The 22670-nt window shown below is 34.5% G+C and overlaps 1 protein-coding gene across 6 annotated transcripts in view; it reads left to right on the top strand.

Moving 5' to 3' along the window:
- The window catches only part of GABPB1 (GA binding protein transcription factor subunit beta 1), a 63224-nt gene extending 43100 nt beyond the window's left edge, over positions 1-20124 (top strand). For 3 of the 6 annotated variants that reach the window (XM_046654802.1, XM_046654799.1, XM_046654800.1), the window contains exons 7-9: positions 9158-9343; positions 12214-12329; positions 18624-20124. In XM_046654802.1, coding sequence (XP_046510758.1) covers positions 9158-9343; positions 12214-12329; positions 18624-18776 — 455 coding nt within the window. In that variant the 3' untranslated portion in view covers positions 18777-20124. Of the gene's footprint in view, positions 1-9157; positions 9344-12213; positions 12349-18623 lie in introns of all 6 variants that reach the window. The other 3 variants (XM_046654803.1, XM_046654801.1, XM_046654804.1) reach the window with 2 other exon arrangements.
- The last annotated feature ends 2546 nt before the right edge of the window (positions 20125-22670 follow it).

Genomic DNA, 22670 nt, shown 5'->3' with positions numbered 1-22670 from the left:
TAGAAAAACAAGTCAGATGTGTACGTTAAAAGTTGGGGATAGAAATAGTTACGAAGGCCAGGAAGGTAATCTAAAGCCTCAGCGGGCAGGGTCGAGATTACGGCCATCTGCAGGAAGTGGGGCAGGGCAGGGCAGGGCGTCTGCTGCTCAGCTCCGGCTGAGTAAAGTCACATGCTCAATGTTGCCAGATTCTGTTTTTTCATGGGAAGCACAAAATCTGGATCTTAAAAGAATATTAAATCTTGGCTATCAATTAAAATTAAGTTTAATTAAAATAAAAAACAGACTGTGTGGTTCACAGAAAACATGTCTGTGTACCCAGTTTGGCATTTGTTTTACTTGTCTGTGACTTTCTGTATAAAGTAGATAAATATATGAACTTGCTGTCTTTTTCATAACACTTAATTTTTGTCAGTTCTATTAGAATGACATAAAATCTTAATGGCTGACAGAACTAAGAAATAGCATACCAACACCACCATTAAAGGATGACCTGATGTTAAATGATGACAAACAGTATCAATAGCTGGTTAGATAAGGTTACCTGTATATACTTAACCAAAATAGTTCTTGCTGTAATTATTCTGTAAGTAAATATTTTTTCAATTAGGAAATTAAAGTCCATAAAAATATTCTTCTAAAAGTAGTTTAAGCCATTAAATTTGGACCAATGCTAATAAAAGTAAAAATTCGATCATTCATTATTTAAATGTGATTTTTCAAAGTGTGATCGATAATAATAACAACAACAATTCATTGAATGCTTGCTGTTTGTGCTATGCACTGTGGTAAAAGTTTTACTTATGATGTCATTTAATCCTCACCAAAAAGTTTGAAAGTAGATGTTACTGGATACGACTGTTTAAGTTACTGCTGACTGAAAGACCTGCCTCTCTCTTTCTCTCTCTCTCTCTTTCCCTTTCTTTACTAACTACTGGTAATAAAGATTTATCCATTCTCCAGCTTCTTCAGCATCATAATCAGTGTTTGAATCTAAGCCTTTATATTTGGGAGTCTTAAGATTTTTCTGAATCACTTTTGGCCATTAGCAATAATGTGCATCGTCATTTTGACTTGCTGCTTTTATAACCTATGCCTGGATCTCTTTAGCAACTTTGCAATTGCATAAGCATATCAGAGAAAATTAATTTTATTGGTGGTTTCTATTTGGTTACATTTATAAATTTTTTGTCTTTAAAGTACACATCTCTGAAAATTAAAGAACTTTTCTTGAAATCAGATGGATCTTTTGACATTAGATGTTTGGGTCTATGAATTGGTCTTGAAAACTTCTCTAACTTCTACCTTTGAAAATGTTATGCACAGTCTAGTCTGAGAGAATTAGTAATTTCAATTGACTTTTATTGCGTGTGACTTACAATCTTCTGTGAGCACAATTTTTCACTTCATTGCTACATCATAGTGAAATCTTTTAGAAGATATTTGAAGAGCTTGAATTAAGTTAAAGTTCAGGTGAGTACATTGCCTCCAGTGTAAACAACTCAGCCGAGGTGTGTAATCAAATAAAGAAATATCTTCTCAAATGCTTTGCACGTGCTCAGGCAAATTATTTCTCTGCCTCTTGATTGTCCAGTTTCTTTTAACATCAGTTGTCAGACTCATCCTGATTTTAGAAATGTTTATATATATTTGTTCAGGGATGTCTTAGGATCTGGGAAATAAAGTAGTACTCCTATTTTATATATGATGAAACTGGGATTTGTGGAGGTTAAATAATTTTGCCCAAAGTAGCATGGCTGTTAAGAGGTGAAGGGAGGTTCGTGCTCAAGGCCTGACTGATTTCCCAGTTGTGTGTTTGTGACCATATGATATACTAGCTCTTCTATGCAGTTTCTTTAGGTGATCAGTGTACTGGTCTCTTCTAGAATGTTTATAATTTGATTTGTGTAATTATAATTTTGTCTTATATCAAACAAAAGCATCACTATTGCTACTCTTACTCCTGAGGTGTATCTGTTGAAGCTATTTGTTAAAATAAATATTGTGCTCATATTTTGCCCTTTTTGAAATGATTGAGAACCAAAATATAAGAACTATTGGTACACTAATTGGTACTGCTCATTTTCTTTTCTTTTACTGGCTAGGTAGTACAATAAACACATCTTTTGGATACCAAATAGCCAGAATGTAGCAGCAGATGGACCGCATGTGAGATGGAGTCTGGCTGGCTGACATGGTCCTGTAGATAGAGGGAAGGTGCTGCTGATGGTCTAGGTTACCGTGCCATTTCACTTGGGAGCCATGGCTTTAAATAGCGCCTTCATAATTACATTAGGGCTGTCTTTGACATAGAAAACAAATCCTAGTGTTAGTCCAATGAGAACCTCATAAAGGAAATCAGTCTATTACAATGCTTTCACTGTGAAACCAAGTGATACCTCTGTCTTTTCTTGATGTTACGAGCAAGAATAACTGCAGATTATCAATGTTTGAGGATTCCAATGTCTCACTGAATTGCTTCTTTACTAGTATTTTTCATGTAAATATTTCCAGTTTTATTATTTCCTCCTAAACCTTTATTTTTCCAAGTATTTAGCTTGTTTGATTACATTTTAAAAATCTCTATGCATAATTTTCGTGATTCTTTATCTCTTTAGTAGAAGTATAGAAAAATAATTTGATATCTTACTATACCTTGAAGAGTTTGTTGCTCATGTTCATTTTTATTAAATGACTGGTTTTGTTGAGAATTATTGATTTCCCTTCCTGAGCCCATAGGCCTATGCTAATGTGCATAGCTGTATTAAATAATCATTAGCTCTATCCGGGTCCAGGCCAGGCCAAAAAAAGATGGTGAAACAATTGATATTAGCCATAAATTGAATTTGGCATAATGAATTATAGAAAAATAATGGTCAGTATTTATTGGGTTCTTGCCCTGTCCTTGTTACCATGCTGAGTACTTTCCGTGCATTATCTCATTTTGTTCTCCAAGAAGTCGTCTGAGTTAAGAGACAGAGACTGTCATTGACCATTGACCATGATTTGCTTTTCAGCTTTGAGGTTTCAGAAATATTTTATTAGTATATCCTGAGTTGATATAAGAGACTGACTCACACTCAGCAAACTCATAAGAAGGTGATACATAAATCAAAATGCCAAGTACTTATTTTTAAGGGAGGATACAACTGTCTTTCTTTTTTTTTTAAAGATTGGCACCTGAGCTAACAACTGTTGCCAATCTTTTTTCCTTTTTTTTCTGCTTTTCCTCCCCAAATCCCCCCAGTACATAGTTGTATATTTTAGTTGTGGGTCCGGTCTAGTTGTGGCATGTGGGACACCGCCTCAACATGGCCTGATGAGCGGTGCCGTGTTCGTACCCAGGATCCAAACTGGTGAAACCCTGGGCCTCTGAAGCGGAGAGTGAGAACTTAACCACTCTGCCACTGTGCTGGCCCCATTTTTTTTTTTTTTTCTTTTTCCCACAACTGTCTTTTGATACATGAAATTAACTTACTCATTTTGGAAATAAATCAGTGAAAAAATTTACAGCTTCTGAAAGTATGCATACGCAATTTTCAAAATACTTGTTTAAAACTGTTCAGAATTTTGGAGTGGAATAATTCAGGGGAAATAACAGGCAGCTCAAACATTAATACAATAATTGTCATTCTCTTTTACATTATTACAACAAACTAGTAGAACTGCTTGAAAATAGTTGGGAATTATCTTGTTAATTTATGTACCCAATGATTAGAAGGCTGTGTTCCTTTAAATTTTCTGTAATTCAAGTTTTCTACTAATTTGAACTCCTCTCAATTGATTTGAACTAATATAATGGCAACAAGAACAGAGTTTTTACACTTCGTGTGAATCAGAATCACCTTCTTGACAATACCTTTGCCCTAGTTCTACCCCAGTAGGTTCTGATTCAGTAGGTTTGGGACCCTGAAATCTTTATTTTTAACCTGCTCCCAAAGACGATTCTGATGGCACACTGAAGTTTTAGAATTTGACTAAATTTTAAAAGGTCTGTTTCTCACTATTACTAAGTTGGGTATAGTAAATACCTAAAGATTATAAGTATACTACAGAAAGGTTTGCTTGAATAAAATATATTTCTTTTTTTTAAAAAATATATTTCTTAATTATTTCATTTTTATGTGTAATGGAATATTTATTCAACTCTTTATGGAGTGCATAGGTGAATCTCTAATGAGGGAAAGATGGGAGAGAGGAATGCCTTTCTTAGTAGCTTTAGTAGTTAAATATATCTGGATGCCTGCTACTTAATCTTTTCAAGAGTTGAATAATTAAGGAGCAGGCTTCAGGTAATTAGGGTATAATTAAAACAACAATGTGACACTGACTATCAAGGCGAGATTTCTCATATTGAGATGAGAAGAATGTTAATCATGTTGAGTACTTTAAAAATAAGACAAAGCTGACGAATTATTCACTGCCAACAGTCTATAGACCTAGTAAGGTTTACTTACCTCTAATTTGTGTGCCTCTTTAAGTTTTTGTAGATTATAGGAGTTTCTGTGAAATTGTATCTCTAACAGGTGCTGAATATTGAGCATTGATAAAATTGTGATTTAAAGAAGGTATTACCGATCTCTATTTCTAAAAAAAAAAAAAAAAAAGAAAAAATGAATTGTTTCAGGGAACTAAGTGTGGTTACCTAGTTAAACTAAGGGAATATGTATCTTCATCTTTTAATTTACCTCTAAGTGAAGTAAGTAACTACTGTATTTGCTGAAAGTTGCCATCATTACGCTTGATAATTTTAGAAACTTTTTTCTTTTAACTTTTTTTGACTTTTTGACTTTTTTCTTTTGCCCTTTCTTTTGAATGATATTTTGTCTTCTTGTACCAAATTAGTCTAATTTGCAGTCTAGTTTTGGCTCCTTTTTTCTCATTGGTCTCTGGGTTCTTTTGCTTTAGTTCATTTGTCACAGTAGTTACCTAGCCAGGTAGGAGATTGGACATCAGACAATAATGTACAAGTTCTATGTGTTTAGGCACAATTGAACATTTCATTTGATTGTCAAGATTTGTAGAGGTTCCATTAAAATATACTTGATTATTTTTTTCTTATGCTCTCATTTCACTAATTTTGGAAAAAAAACAAGCATCTTCCTGAAACATCTGTATTTGAAGTGTTCTCGTAGTATGTTTTCCTGTGCATGAAACTAAACGCTGTTTTATGGCTCTAGCTTGCAGTCATATATTGGTTTTGCTTTGCTTAGCCTTATTCTTCGTTGTGGCCCAGCTATATAATTCCTTGATTAAATAGACATCTATGACCACCCTTCTTTTTGTCTTTTGAGCAACTTATGCCAATTGTTAATAAGGTAGGTTTCACAAAGGTGTAATGTGAGTGATGGCTGTCTCCCTCCTTTTTCCTAATAATGCAATTTGAAGCAGATCCCCTTTGCACATTGTTTTTCCCATCTTTTCTTAAAATAGAGCAGTGCAAGTGAATTAGCTTTAAGGGGTAAGTTACTGGGCTTCATAAGATTGTTTTGTTTTTGCTTTTGTGTTTTTAATTTCAGGTTCAATTGCAGGTATAATACCTTTGAAATGTTATTTTTTCTTCAATAAGCATAGTTTCTATTTTATTGTTGAAATATTTATATATAGAATTTTAATCTTTTAGAACATGTTAAAGAGAGTTTTTTTCTTGTCTTATTTGAATTTTGGGGCATTATAATTCAGAAGTCATGCTGAACAAGACATCTCATGTTTTCAAAGATGCTGTGGATTATCTAGGCTGTTTGTATATTACAACTTGACTTAAATTAGATCAGTGAATGTTTATTACAGTTATTTTTTTATCCAGGGGTTTTACATTTGGAGGTGTGTGTGTGTGTGTGTGTGTTGTGTGTGTGTGTGTGTTGTATGTGTGTGTGTGCATGTGAGTATATTTTTTAAATAACACTCTTTTTAAAGTTTTTAGGCTTTCTGTTTTATTCTTACATGTTTCAACATTTCACTCTTGGGTTGTTCTTAGGATTTCTGTGAGGCACTTTGTCTTCTTACATAATTGATTTCCTTATAATTTTTTCTTAAATTCCTTACGAAAGCACACTTAGAAAGAAAGCTTTTTAGATGAAAGGCAAGAACTCTATTATTTTAATGACAGTCATTGCAAATAGTGCAAAGATGAAAGTTCTTGAGTTATGCCTTGATTCTGTGTGATCTCAGAAATTTCTTTCATATGATTATGCTTTAAAATACTTACTACTTGTTGTTAGCATTCAACCAGAGTGAACATTTCTTTTTCATATGGATATTTTTAAAAAAAATCAAAGGAATAGTTAATGTGTTTGAAAACCTTAGTAGTTCTGTTGAATATATTACTATCTAATGCCTTACATTTCATTTTATAATTATCATCCTGAAATTTTCTTAAGTGCTTGGTGATATAACCTAATTATAGTTTAAGACAAACAAAAATGAGAGAACTCAAAACATAAAGGTTGTTTGCATTTCGAGTATCATCTCCTGTGATTTGTATTGTGACCCTTGATTACCAAATAACACAGTAACAGTTACAGCCAGGCCTGTTGCCATGAGTACATCCTTGAAAACTAGGGTCTCAGTACTTATCTTGCCTTTTTTAAAAAAGGAGTTCGAATGTTTAGGGCCTCTCCGTCTTTAGTAAATCCTGTGGTCGTTGATGTCCCTGATGTTCTGCTGGGAGTTGGGAGCAACTTAGCATGTTTCAGAGGAACTATGTGTCTGAATTGTAGCATGACTTTAGGAGATAATGGTTTTATTTCTTTAAACTTTCTGTAAAGTGTTGTGTCAAATAATACCTTAAAAAACCATATCATTTATAAATAGTTTTTATGCCATTTCTTTTCTCAGAACTGGTTATATTAAAACATTTTTTGTGACAGTTTTCTTTTTTTTAATTTTTTAATTAAAAAAAAATTTTTTTTTTGAGGAAGATTAGCCCTGAGCTAACATCCACCACCAGTGCTTCTCTTTTTGCTGAGGAAAATTGGCCCTGAGCTAACATTTGTGCCCATCTTCCTCCAATTTTTATATGTGGGACGCCTGCCACAGCATGGCTTGATAAGCGGTGCATAGGTCTACACCTGGGATCCGAACTGGTGAACCCCGGGCTGCTGAAGTGGAGTGTGTGAAATTAACCACTGCACCACCAGGCCAGCCCCCATGACAGTTTTCAAACCCATAGAAAAATTAGAGGATGAACTTTATACCTTAACTTTCATCTGTATTCACCAGCTGTTAACATCTTGCCACACCTGCATGTTCACACACACACATACACACACACACACACTTTTATTTTGCCAAGTTATCTGAAAGTAGGCTGCAGACATCATGACATTTCATCCTTACATACTTTAGCATGTATCACCCAAGAACAAGGATAGCCTCCTACATATTCCCAGTTCTGTTTCCTAAAAACATCAACGTTAATTTAGTAACATTATCTGACTTATGGTCCTTCTTCAAGTTTCCTCAGTTATCCCAAAATGTCCTTTATAAATGTTTGTTTTTCATCCAGGATCCAATCAAAATTCACACATTGTATATTATATTTCTTTAGTCTTCCCCAATCTAGGACAGTCCTACTGCCTCCCTTGTCTTTATGACATTGAAATCTTTGTAGAGTCTAAGCCAGTTGTTTGCAGAATCACCCACATTCGTTTCTTAATAATTAGATTAAGGTCAAACATTTCCAGGAAAGACACAAGTGACATTTGTAATCTCCCATTACATCACATCAGGAGGCGCATAATGTCATGCCATCCTGATGAAGACCACTTGGCGAGAGTGGAAACTGCCAGTTCTTTATAGGCACATATTGCCCTTTGTAACTAATACTAATCTTTGGTGTGATACTTTGAAAACATTTGAATATCTTGTTTCCCTTAAACATTTCCCCAGTGGTTTTAACATCCATTGCTTGAATCAATTATTACATTGGAGGTTACAATGGTAATTTTTCTTATTTTGTTAATTAAATGTCTTTCTTCTATAAAGAAGATCCTTCCTCTTTCCTTCTTTCTCTCCTTTTTCATGAAGTATTATTTTGAATAATGGATTTTTTAAAATTTAGTTTGTTATAATCCATTACTATTGTTATTCCTTTTGATGCTTTTTTATTGAAGTGTAACATATACACAGAAAATTGTGTAGATCATAAGTATACAGTTTAACGAATAAGCACAAAGTGATCACTCTTATATGATCATTGCTCAGTTCATAAATGGAAACTACACAGTATATATTTTGTGTCGGATTTGCATCGCTCAGCATGGTGTTTGTCAGATTTACCCATGTTTTGCATTTAGTCACTTCAATTGCTGTGTAGTATTCCAGTGTATGAATCTACCATAGTTTATTTATCCATTCTACTTTTGATAGATATCTGGTTTGTTTCAAGTTTTTGACTGTTAGGAGTAAAGTTGCTGTGAACGTTCCTGTGTATGTCTTTTGGGATCAGTATTTTGGCATAGAATTGCCTGTGGGAAAGGATTTTGGCAGTATTAACCTGTGATTTCCTCACCCAGGCAGGGCCAGGGATGCTGTTTTCAAATGCTAGAATCCTCTGTGAGCCTCTCATAAAATATTAAGAGCACAGTTTTGGATTTTATTTATGTAAATGTTAATATATTGGATTATTCACTGTCATACAGTACCAGATCTGTGTGTCACTTATTATCAAGGCAACCCTTGCTCATACGTTCCAAAAAGGGTATACTGTTTATTCTGTCTACTTGAAAAATACAAATTTCCATGTTTCATTGGATATAGAAATGTATATCGACTTACGTGTAAATGTAAAATAACCACGTACAAAATTCTCTTTGGGATTGTGGAATTTTATTAAGCAAGTGTAACTTTTATCATATCTGTGACCTTGGGAGATTTTATAAATTTTGTACCTCATGTAACTGAATGAAGAGAAATTGTTTGTTTAAACACACACATGCCTAGATAGTTGGAACACACATTGTAAGTTGTGGGACTTACACACAACTACTTACATAGATATGAACAGCACTGCTGGAGACTGAATTTAAAAACCATGTAAAAGCTTTTCTGTGTAAGAAAGAAGCAGGGAAAGCAAAGGTAGCAAAGCAAAAATAAACTTCTGTTCATACTTTTATATATGTTCACTGATTTTTATATATATATATTTTTTTTCCAGTAGTGGCTACGGAGGAAGTAGTTACTGCGGAATCTGTGGATGGTGCAATTCAGCAAGTAGTTAGTTCAGGGGGTCAGCAAGTCATCACAATAGTTACAGATGGAATTCAGCTTGGAAATTTGCACTCCATTCCAACCAGTGGAATAGGTCAGCCTATCATTGTGACCATGCCAGATGGACAACAAGGTTGGTAGTAGACATTTACATAAAGTTTGTGTTTATTCTCAATTCTTTGGAAATTGTGATATGTTTTTCAAAGCATTTATTTTTGCCTTAAATTATATTTTTGTAACTTTTTACAATAGACTTAATTGCCTTATTCTGGTTAGAAAAGGAACTTAGGTAAATAATTCAAAGTCAGCATTGGACAATAATTTTGTAGGCCACTTAGTGCAATTCAGGTATCACATGGGCTTTTAAAAAATACCATGTAAGAAGAGGCTACTTAAAAAGAAGTTGAACTTAGGACTTATAATAGGAACATGGTGACGACTTTTAGCAGTTTTTGTTGAAAATTTCCTCATATTTTCCCTCTTGAAAATCCAGAGAGTAATAAAATAAGATGGCTGAAACAAAAGCCCCAACTGCATTTTTGGTGAAACTAAAAGGCTGAAAAAACCCCAAAATTCCATGTTTTTAAGTGCTCCAAAACATCTAAGACCATTACAGCCAGGGCAAGAGAACCTTCATGGAAAGCCACAATGGTGCATCAAGAAAAGAAATGGGGTTGAGCTCAGAAATCAGCAATAAATATACCCTCCCAGCAAGGCAGGGCCCAGTCTGAGTAGGAAGTGCTGCAGGTAGGGCTGAGATAGAGTAGTGCATGAGTACTGGAGGAAGCAGAAAGAGAAGGTGCAGAAAGTTCCCATCTGAGCAAGCATCCCTCTGCACCCAGTCCCCCCCCCCCCCCCCCCAAAAAAATTGTGCACACACATAGCCTCTTAGAAAATGAGTAGGATTACAGAGACCATGCCTCTTCACGGCCAGTGAAGGAACTGGGGAAGGGAAGGGCTAGAGGGAGAAGTTCCCCTAAACCGGGTTTAGTTTAGAGTGATGGAGGAGGTATGGCCGTGCGGAGAGCAGGCCTCAAGGAAGGAGTCTCGTCGTAGCAGCAGAGGAGGAAACCCTTGGCCTCTGAAGCTTGGGAGGGCTTTCTCTCCTGTTCTGTGGAAATCTTCTGTGGATAGCTGGTCCAAGGTTTGGATCAGGCCCAGCTGCTTTCACAAAGCTTTAAAGAACTAATTCTAATTATATAGAAAAGAAGGAAACTTTCAAAGTATTTGTATCAAGCAGCTATAACATTGTTTCCAAAACTTGACATTATACAGACAAACTAACCTCTTGATGAACAAACGGAAAGAAACTCATGTTTTTGGATGGGAAGACTCATTGTCATAAAGCTCTCAGTTCTTCCTGGGTTCATTTATAAACATAATGTGGTGTGAAAAAAAGGCTGTATTCGTTTGCTAGGGCTGCCATAACAAAAGACCATAGACTGGGTGACGGAAACAACAAAAATTTGACTTCTCACAGTGCTGGAGGTTTGAAGTCCAAGATCAAGGGGTCAGCAGGTTTGATTTCTTCTGAACCCTCTCTCCTTGGCTGGCAGATGCTGCCTTCTTGGTGTGTCCACACATGGTTGTCCCTCAGTCTGTGTGTGTTATCTGTGTCCTAATCTCCTCTTCTTAGAAGGACACCAGTCATACTGATTAGGGCCCACTCGAATGACCTCATTTTACCTTTTACCTATTTAAAAGCTCTATCTCCAAATACAGTCACATTCTGAGGTACCAGGGGTTAGGACTTAAACATTTGAATCTTGAGGGGGACACAATTCAGCCTGTAACAAAGACCAACAATTCTGTTTCTGGAATTAGCCAAACACATTCTGAAGTTTATATTGATGAGAGGAGGAGGGAAGAAGAAGAAGAATAAGGAAAACTCTGGAAAAGAAGAGCAATGAGAGGAACCTACTGGATATTAAAATAAACTTTGAAAGCCTCCATAATTTAAAAATGTGTAACTGACATGAATATATAGACTATAGAGACAGTCCAATGAAACAGATAGAAGGTTCTCAGTTCTTCTTGAGTTAATTTATAAGTGTAACATAATAAGATATGAATGAGAAGAAGTAAACCACTTTAATTCTCAATATTTCTACTGGTTTAAATTACATCGTACTAAGTAAATATTAATTTTACTATTTTTTCATTTCTGTTTATATTTATAAATGCTAGTGATAGAGTTTTTAATGTTTTGACAGAAAACTTTAAAGGCCATGGAACAGTTGTAATGTCCCCCATTGATTATTCAGATTGCTTTGCATTGTTTCAGCTGACAGTCGTTTTCATGGTCCTGTACTGTTGTGCAGAGCAAGGACAGCCTCCATCTATAGAAAATATTTACATTTCTATGAAGAGATAGTAAAAATGGAGACAAAGTCCAGCAACTCAGTAGAACAACACAGTTTATAAACAACATTCATAACGGTGTGTCCACACAGTGGAGCATTATGCAGCTAAACAAAAGGAAGCTGTCTACTTACTGATGAAAGATGCCCCAGATATACGGAGTGAAAAAAGCAGATTCAGAACAATGTAGCTATTATATGTATGTTTGAATGTATGTTTTGTAAAGTATACTACCTTTTGCGTAAGAAGGAGAAAAATGAGAATGTATATTCATGTTTTTACATAAAGTGACACAAAAACAATACACAAAAAACCAGCAAAAGTGATAATCTGTGTTAGCGGGAATGGGGTGGAACCTCTCAAAATATGCTTATTGTTTCAGTTTTGAGCCATATGGATGAACATCTATCTATAAAACTTTTAAAAATAAGTAGGTACTTTAAACAACAAGTAGTTTTCACTAAAAAAGCATGAAGGTGAAGACAAGTATGGACATCCTCATAAAAAGCAAATCAATGTTTTGAAATTATTGTTTTAGAATATATTTATTTTAGATGAGTTGCATCAACAGTGTCAAGATATACTTTTATTTCTACTAAACCTATCTGATAATGAAGTAATGTGTACATTTTTTTATTTTAGTATTAACAGTACCAGCAACAGACATTGCTGAAGAAACTGTTATAAGTGAAGAACCACCAGCTAAGAGACAATGTATCGAAATAATTGAAAACCGGGTGGAATCTGCAGAAATAGAAGTAAGGAGTCTTTTACCCGGTGTGTTTTGCTGCAGTCATCCAAAATAAATTCATTTCGCTTTTCTTTTTTTTTTTTTTGTCTTTTATATTTATTACTGACAGTGTTATTTTGATACAGAATGAAAGTATATAGTATTATTTTGTCTAATTTTTTGCCTTATACATATAGCAAGCCCTCAATAAATAAATATTGAATGAATGAATGAATGAGTGAAGAATTTGTTTTTAACAAAGTCTGTCATCATGGTAACACTGGAATGTCTTTGATTCTTGCACTCCATCCTTTATTTTCTGTTAAACTTACATACATCATTCTCACAAGTCACTACAAGAAATGTCATTATATAATGACTAAAAAAAAATTTTTTCTTTGAAAAGTGAAGTGCAAATGTCTGTTTGGCCTGTAGGATCCTCTTCAAGAAGGTTGTTGTTTGTTGACTGTTATTTTTTTAAAAAGCTGTAGAAATCTGCTTATTTCACTATTAAGTCCTATAAGGAAATTAAATTAATTTAGACTAGCTGTTGATAGGATTCTACTTTTTTTTCCTCTCCCAAACTAGTTTGTAAGTGTAATCAAACCATAGTTATCTCACAGGTTTTTTCTTACATGACTGTAAATAAAATTGCCTCCTGAATTTGATATTAACTTAATCAAATGAAAATAAAGTTATTCTGGAATAACTTTGAAAGAGCAATTGCATTGTGAAGAACACTGGACTTGAAATTAAATGAGCTGGATGTGAATTGCACCTCTTGCCCCTGTTAGCTTTGAGGCAAATTATCTTACCTTTCTGAGTTCAGTTCTGTTTTCTCCCAAATCGGAATTTAGGATAACAATGTCCACATGTTGAGGTTTTTATGAGAATTGAAAAAGTCAGCATACTCATATACACGTATTTATAGTATCTGATATATGTGAATAGTAAATGTTAGTGAATATTTAGGAATTCTTTGTTAAGGTTTTTGTTATCATAGAAAAGAGAGGATTTAAAAAAAGTCAGTGAAAGACAACGTAATTCTGACTAAGGACAGTTAGAAAATATCTTTTCCCAAATTCATTTAAATGTAAGACTGATACATCTTTGGCCACAATCACAAAGAATACATTATTAAATTTAAAAAATCTGACTCACGGTTTAACCTGAATGTTTGGTAAAATTGTGACTTTAATTATTGAAGGTGAGTTGTTTTATTTCTTCAGAATTTAAAGTGATCTTTGATACATTGACATTCTTGCCCACAAACTGACAGTGTATTCTATTGAACAGTTATCAGTATACTTATTATTTAATAATCTTCTTAATACTGTTTTCTATGTCAGACGATCTTTTTTTTTGGCATATAAAATGAAAAAAATTGTCATGTATGTTCTTTGCTTTAACTATTTAATAAAACATTATTTTTAAATTACTTGAATTTTTATTAAACATAAACTTAACAAGTTATATTTTTAAAACAATGAATGTACAGCCTGTACCTTTATTTACCTAACAACCAGTGAGAGTTGCTGTTTTCCTCAAAGTTCAGCCTGATTCCTGTCTTAAGTCTTTCAGAGACCAGGGAGAATAATTGCAAATAACAGGAAAGTATGAATTGAGGAATATAAATTACCTAGAACCAAAGAGATGGAACTTCAGGGAGATGGAGTTTTAGCTTGGTATAAAGAAGAGTAGTTTTTGTTTGTTTTGTTTTTAGTAATTAGAGCTTTCTGGTAATGGAAATCTTATTCTCTGTCACCGGAAATGTTCAAGTCAGGGTTGCATGACCTCTTAGAGCTTTTATAGAAAGACTGTGAAGCATTCAGTGAATATGAACGGTAGAGATGGGCTGGGGATGTAAAATGAAGAAAGACCTCCAATGTTTTCATCAAACCAGGTAATCAGTTCCTTGTATAGTATGTAAAGTGGTTCTTTTGAACTTATTTTCTTAGATGACCAATAGAATTGTCTTGGGAGCAGACTTTTATACTCTTTTGTAAGTGACAGCTATGACATTAACCGAAAAAGTTTGTCTGCAGCAGTGCTGCTCAACTGGAGTGATTTTGACCCCAAGGGATATTTGGCAATGTCTGGAGACATTTTGGGTTGTCATAACTAGGGGAATGCCACTGACGTTTAGTGGGTAGAGGCTGGGGATGCTGCTAAACATCCTATAATGCACAGAACAGCTCCCCAGTGAAGAATTATCTGGCCCAAAAACATTAATGCTGAGTTGGAGAAATTGTGCTCTAAAGGAATTAAAAAATTAAGTCATTATACAGAATCTAAGATGTTTGGGTTTTCTCTGTGTATGTGTCCCCACAATACTAGAGTGACCTCTATAAAGTGCTAAGAATTGTATTTATAGTTTTCCAACTAACGTTGGAGCGGTTTATCAGTAATCTCTGGAAAAGTTAGTTTAAATTGTAGAAAATTTATTGTAAATGTTGTGGCTTTTACATCTGCATTATAGCAATATAGGAAATGAAAGAAGTTTGTTTTTTGGAGGGAAGGTATAAATAAGACACCAAATTGCAATACTGTGCATCATTTTGTTATCATCCCTTAATATTGCTGCATTGAAGATATTTTTGGAAGAAGTGTGTAATTTATGGATTTATTCCGTAAATAAACAACATTAGCCTATTCTGAATTGAAATTAAAACTGTTCTTTGTACATGTGGTAGGGAGGAAATGTAATTAGTGCATTAAGAGTTACAGATTTTCTCTATTACTTACTTAGTTGTGTGAATTCAGGAAATACTTTTATGTTTTTGTTTTTGCCATAGAGGTTAGAGATGAATATATTTATTAGCAAGTTTTGTTTATTTTTAGTAAAGTATTTGTATCTTCTATTCAGTGATAGATTGGGAACCTTAATGTTCTTTTAAAAATTGGTTTCTGTAAACTTTATACAGTATTTGATTTGATTCAAATTTTTTCTGTTTTCCTTTTATTAATGGATATCCTTTTGATCTATCAGAGTTTTAAAATTTTCTATAGTCATATCTCTTTTTGATTAAATTTTTTCTCTAGGGCTGGAGTAGGCAAAGTTTTTCTGTAAAGGGACAGATAGCAAATATCTTTGGCTTTATGGGCTGTATAGTCTGTGTTTTGCTACTCAGTTCTGCTGTTACAGTGGGAAAGCAGCCATAGACAATTTGGAAATGAGTGGGTATGGCTGTATTTCAATAAAATTTTATGTATAGCAATGGGATCATATTTGGCCCATGGTAGTTAGAAAATTGATATTTACACACAAACAGCTCACACACACTGCCCAGTTTCTTTTTAAAAAAACATTTAATGGTTAAAAATATGGGTCTGGAATCAGATTTAGGTTTGAATTATGTTTTTAAAATTTCTGATTGTGTGATTTTGGTCAATTTATTTACTTTCAAGGCTTGTCTTCCCCATCAATAAAAAGGGGAAAATAATAGCACTTACGTTATCAGATTGTTTGTAAGGTTTAAATGAGAATGTATTTGAAGGACAGTACAGTGTTGACCATATGGTAAATGTTCAGGAGATGTTAGTTGCTATTATCATTATCTTCTAAAATTTATATTGAGGTATGGTAGAAGATAAATCACTATAATGATTGTTTGCTTTATAATAGCTAAAATAAAATAAATTTGAATATTAGAAAATGATATGTTAAAAATGATACTTCAGTTAAGAGAGAGTTGCAACTAGCTGAAGCAGACTTCAGGAATCTTGTTTGAAAATAAAGCAAACTCAAGTCTTTCCTTGCTCTGTTATTCCATTGCCTAATGTAATAGTAATGTATTGCTGGGTTTGGTGTTTAGTATAAGATAAACATATCTTCTTTACTGCTACCAAATCTTATCATCAGAATTTCTTTTTCTTGGAATTCTTCAGTGTTAGACTGTTAAAGGAAAAAATGCTTCAGTACTATGTATTACATATTAGTAGTTTAAAGTATGTTTATTTAAAAATGTCAGACTTTTTTATTGCAAAAGGTCAAAGCCATAGGATTGACATTTTATATTTAAATATAAATTTTAACTGTCAGTCTGCACTATTCATGTGTGAAACAGCCAAATTATCGTTTGCATTAAGAAAGTGTCTTGCCTGTAATATATGTTCAGTAAACATTTGACAAATAAATTTGGAAACAAAGGACCTTGTTGAATAAAATAAGTGATACTTTCCACTTTTTAGAGATTTTCATTTGCTTTGAAAAGTGAGATGGCAAAAAGATTCTGTCCCCAAATACTTACATTCCTGAGAAGTAAAAAATGAAAACACTTTAAAAAACTTTAATAGTGTTAACTATGTTTTCACTCTTGAGAATTAAATGTATTCAAAGAGTAGTGCTAATGATCTTTGTCTTTCAGATTTTACAGATTCACTCAAGAAATGTGATGTAAAATGAATCTTGTACTTGGCCTACTAGGCAGAAGAGAGCTATCTTTTCATTTATATTAAGATATATTCTACTAATTGAAATCAAACTATGCAATAAGGAAAATCGGATTTGACTGTGTTCGCTCTTAGACCGTTTACCTCACTCAGTTTGCTTTCATCTTCTGAAATGATTGTGAATCCCTGGCTGTTTCTACATTTTAATAAATAGCTAATACTTAAAGATACCTTAGAGTTAATCTGTTCCAATATTTCCTACCAAATCAGGGGAAGTTTTTATCTATATTCAAAACTTTGGCTATCAAAGGATCTTATTTCTTAGCCCATGTAAAATTTTACAACACTTGCACATGGCTCGGAGCGCTCCTGCCAGAGGAGAGATCTAGCTCCTGGGGAAGCAGCACCTGTCTACCACCCTTGCCCTTTGTGTGCTCAAAGTCCTGCAGAGCTCACTGCCAGGGCTCTGCGTTGATTGCTTACATGAGGCTCGTCTCTTGGATGTCCTTTCTGACTTGTTCCTACTCTCTCATCTTGCCTAGATTACGGGTAAGAAGTGGCTAAGATAAGGATCACAGGGTAGGACTCGGGCATTTCTTAAATTGGAGATGACACATTTCTTCTACTTGAACATTTTGTGTAACTGGAACACTTGGAGACTACTTGTGTAATCAATCACTCCCACATATAGTGGACCTAGGGGAAAAATAAATTTGTATCCAGCTTCATTCCCAGTGTGGAGAAGGGAGCAGGGTCACAGGAAGGCAGGGGTATTGTGTATGCTCCTCGTTGTGGACCCTGTGCATAGTGAACGGGAGAGCATCTTTTGGTGTTCACAATGGACGAGGGTCAAGGAGGCAGTGAGAGAGACCCTCATATTGCCCTCTTCCCCAGCGAGCTGCTGACTCCTCACCTTGGCTTCCCTCTTGTCGAGTGTCTTATCCAGTGTGAATCTGGCCTTTCTTGTGATTAATAGTCTTACACTCAGCCCGCACCCTACTAAGAGGTCCTGGGCCTCTGTAATGAGGTTGAGGTTTTGTCCATGAGCTTACTGAGGTAGGGGAAAGGAATCTTTGAAATGTTTTCCCTTGTTGTTTTTCCTGAGGCAACTGAATAGGGGCAGAGTAAGGAGGAAGAGAAAGAAGACCATTTTCGTTGGACCAGATCTGTGTTTCAGCTCTCAGTTTATTGAGGAATTTAATACATATTATTTTGTACCTGTATAATGAATCACAGTAGGGAAATTAGTATTTTATTGGTTTGTAAAATGGTATAATTTAGGAAATACTAACCTGGATCAGCACTCTTCATTTTAGGGATGAGGAATCTTGCTTGCTCTTATGGAGGAAGGGTGGTTTTAGAAGCAGTAATATTAGGATCTCATAAACCCTACTCCTTACTGTGTTACCATGGGAAAGCAACGTCATCACTGAGCATCATTTTCCTCATTTATAAAATGGGCATAATGTCTATCTTAGAGGCTTGTTATTGTAAATCACCTTGTTTAATCATATAATGAGTACTCAATAAGTATTGTTTTATAATTGTTATATCTTTAGATAAAAACATCACAGATAGAGATATGAAGAGGGTATAGTTGTATATTTCCTTCTTGGAGCTTTTCACTAGTTTCTGCAGTACGTATAAAAGTGCAGGTACCAAATTTGGATTCATTATGTTCGTCTTATTTCTAATTAGGAAGTAATTTCCTTGAGATCAGAAACTGTAATCTATATCTCAGTGTAGAGCCCAAAATTAGGGGCTTTAATTATTAGTGAATTGGTTGAAAAGGCAATATGTCTAGGAAATGTTAATAGGTGGCGACTTTTAGCTACTACAGATTTTTTTATTTGCAGGATGCATGCTTGTGTGTGTTAATGATGTATTTGTGCAAAAATTGAAAAGAACCCCCCTTTTTTTTTTAAATTAGGAGAGAGAAGCTCTTCAGAAACAGCTGGATGAAGCAAATCGAGAAGCACAAAAATATCGACAGCAGCTTCTAAAGAAAGAACAGGAAGCAGAGGCCTACAGACAGAAATTAGAAGCTATGACTCGTCTTCAGACTAATAAAGAGGCTGTTTAATTGCAATGAACACATGGTTTGAATTCACTTTTGGTCAGGAAAGAATACAGTCTTGAACTGTACACAACCAGTTGCAGTCGCGAGAAGACAGGGTGGTAGAAGAGACTGCAGATGGAGAACTGGACTTCAGCCATGAGCTCGGAATTCTTGTAACATAAAACTTTAAAAGTTGTGAAATGTATTTAAAACTGAATTCTGTAAATAGTTTTTGTTTTTTTTACAGTTCCAAATGAGTTGATAAAGATTGTTGAAGAGATCCAAAAACACAATAAGCCACTGTTTTTGTGAATTCTTTTTGATTTTAGTAAGAACCTTAATTTCTCAGAAACAGAACAGTTTTAAGGGTGATCATTGATTAGACCAAATGTTGTGTCATAATTATGTGGTGGACTGATGCTGGAATTACTCCTGTAGGTGTAAACTTCTATATGAAGAGAAAGATTTCTTCCAGGAAATCTTTGTACAGCTTTAAGTTGTCTCAGATTCTCTGAAAACATTTTTTAGAAAGCAAATTTTTATATTTGTTCAATTTCAGCTATACCCAAGTAGATTTACATGTATATGAAGCAAATATTTTTTAAACTTTCTGTTTGTACATATTCTGCATGTTTTATAATTTCAAAATGCATCACTTGCATAGGTATTTTTCCCACAAAGATGATGAAAGTTCTAGGAAAAAAAATACGCTTTTATTCTGTAGGTCATCGAAACTAAGTAAGCTAGCAGGTGGTCTTATTGGAATGACAATGTTCTTGGAAGGAGCAGCTTACAAGATAACTTGAATTGCAAATAGCAAAATCTATGCTTTTTTGAAAATTTCATAGTGGGGACGTGAAACTGTATTCTGTGCCTTCCATCATGATTTCCACATGAAAGCACTTTAAGGCACTGGATTTTAAGATAATGTTTTCGGAAAACTCAAAGCATATGGGTTTCTGAAATATTTCATGGACTCATTTCCCCCCCAGGATATTATTCTTATGGAAAAAAATGGCTTTTGTATGTAGAACAAGAACTTTTTGTACTACAGTGATGCTATAGATATGTCTAACGTAACTTTTGCTTTTCCCTGTGAAGCTGTGTGTGTGTGCTATGACTTATTCTCATCGCAATATTGTTGAATTCCACAATGTATGGACATTAAACTCTGACATACTGTTCATTCTTTTTTTGTAAAACATAACTTCAAGCCCTTTATTCTTGCTTTATTTTTTAATGTGTTGTTGCTTTATGGAGATGTTTAACCCCAAGACCCTTCTAGATTACCTATACTGTATAAAGAAGCAATTACCCTTAAAACTGTACTCTGGCCTACTTTTCTATTTTACAATTAAATATCTTTTCCACATATGTTCAGTGTAGACTTATATTTTGACCACATTTTCACACATTAAAATTTTTGTTCTGTGTATTAGAGCCATATTCCACCATGTGAAAATATTATATGTTCTTCACACCGTGTCTTAAAAGTCCTTGAAGTAACACCTTGGGAATTTGTTCTCTCCCTGGAGTTATCAGTATAGTTGTTAATGTAATAAAAGGATCTGTGAACTATCAGCCTGATAGTTGCTGTTTGGAAGCTCTTAGAAAGGTTTTATGGCAAATTTAAGAACTCTATAAGGAAGAGAAAAAACCTTTTATCAATTTCCCACTGAATTTGACATACTTTAAATTATCTAAAACTGTGGAATTTACAAATGCCAGGTGGTGGTTTCGGTAGCATGAAGGTGCTTTTTCTCTGTGCTTTGTTGCTTTAGTGCATTTATAGGATTTGTTGTGTTGGGCAGGCTGCTCTCACGTAGGCCATGGTGGAACAGAGAAGGGCCAGTGTGTTCACCCCAGAGTGCAACTTCTGTACAATGTTGCTTGCAGCCCAGGCTGGCCCTGAAGAGCCTTGAGACAGCGTTGGAAAGAAGCTTCTGAAAGCTAATTTAATGCCGTCTTTGATTTCTGGTCTCCTTTTCTGCTAGACACGTTACCTGTTGCAAGACAGAATTCAATATATAGTAACAACATTTGGCATAGACAGGAGAAAATAATTGGTGCTTAAAATGAGTAAGTCTATAATAGCATTAGGTAGATATTCAGATGTTTTTGGGGGAAGTTCACTTTTTTTCAGAGTCTGCTTTGTTGGACTTGTGTCTCTCAATCATCTACATCTGATTCACTGTACTACGAAATCAATACTTAGATAAGAATTTATGACTAAAACTTAAAATGGGTTTCCTTTTTCTTTTTAGCTTCTGTTTTCAGGTGGGCTGGAAAAGCTTTGCATCCTAATCATTCTCATTGGTGTTCTGAGCAGAGGATTAAAAGAACTGACAGAATGAAATTAAAAGTTTTCAGAAATTCACACTTACCGTGTTTTCACTGCATAATGATGGCTTTGTAATTCAAGGTCATCAGGTTGCCACATCGATGGTTAATTGTTTCCATCTACCTGCGAACAAATACCTTCTAGAGCTGCCTTTCTTAACTAGGGTTCTGCAAGAGAATCAATCCCTGACACCCTAAGTGTTAGGGCCTAATGAGTTAATTTCTTGTAATGAATTGCTTTCTTTCCTATGCATCTGAAATAGTACTGGCTATGTACAGTCTAGACACTGAGCTCGTTAGATGTCTTGATTGCCTAATTCATTCAGATTTAACACTTCCGTGCGTACAGTAACTGGAGCTTGAGGGTCACAGATTCTGGGTTGAGCCTGTGATGATTTCAGAAAGCCTCGACTAATGAGTGACGAATCTGCAGGAACTGTACTTCTCAGCTAATTTTCATTTTTTGTTATTCATATCTTAATTACATCCCCAAATGGCTTGTGATGCCATTTGTTTTCATTGGCTTTTAAGAATTCTCTTCTTATGTCAATCTTTCATGATATGAATGGCAGAGTAGTTAATCTCTTCTTTTACTCCGCCACTGGATTGCACTATTTGTTTATGTGATGGAGGGTTGGGAGTTGGGGACCTTCTGTGACATTCAAGAGAACAGAGTTAAAGGGAAAAGCGAATAAATGTGAAATCCATGTAAGTTGGTCTATACCTGTTTATAACAAGAAGATCTGTATACAAATATCCCAAACATATTGCTAATGAAAATCTATGCCAGTATGTGTTTCTTCAACATGATCATTTATAATATTGTTTATTGAAGATTAGAAGAAACTCTTGCCCATAAGAGGAAGTGATGAGTTGATAAACATATTCATGGATAATTTATGCTGATATGACTGATTTTTTCTGTATTCTTTACAAAGTTTCTTCCAGATAAAAGCTATAAAGTTTCTTTGTGCTTTAATACCTGGAAGACCTTGAGAACTGACTGAACGTGTATCAAGAAGAAAAACCTGTTCAGACACAAAACAATTGTAGTAACCTTTATGTCCATATGGATGGGTTCCCAAGGCATTAGCGCTCAGGCCTGTATAACAAATAGAAAAAAAATCCTTTCTATTCACCTCGCTTCTATTGAATAAATAACTCCTTCCATCATGTCAGATCAACTTAGGAATGAACTAACTAATACATTTGTTATTTCATTAAGTAATATTTACTCTACTTGGATTTCATTATAGATAGCTAGTCTCTTGTAGTTTTGAATGATATTTGCTATTTGCTTTCTCTCTCTTAGAAGAGAACATCTCAATGCGCATGGATTCAGTTTGACGTAAGCTCTGTGAGTTCATTCTCAGATTACTCTTGTAACCTGTGGTGGAAAACACAGTATCATCACTGGAAATATGCTTCTGTTTCATGTCGAAATTTTGATATCAATATTTTTGTGAGTTATTGAAACTATTTTCCAAATAGGTATACAGATGGTCTTCTAATTTTTGATCATTTTCATACCCTGAGCTCATTTAAAAATTTCACTTTGATAATCAAACATTGAATATA

Source organism: Equus quagga, chromosome 2 (genome assembly GCF_021613505.1).
Source record: "Equus quagga isolate Etosha38 chromosome 2, UCLA_HA_Equagga_1.0, whole genome shotgun sequence".
In the NCBI taxonomy this organism is placed as follows: Eukaryota; Metazoa; Chordata; class Mammalia; order Perissodactyla; family Equidae; genus Equus; species Equus quagga.
Note: the sequence above shows the minus strand (reverse complement) of the source record. Positions and strands in the feature narration are given on the sequence as shown.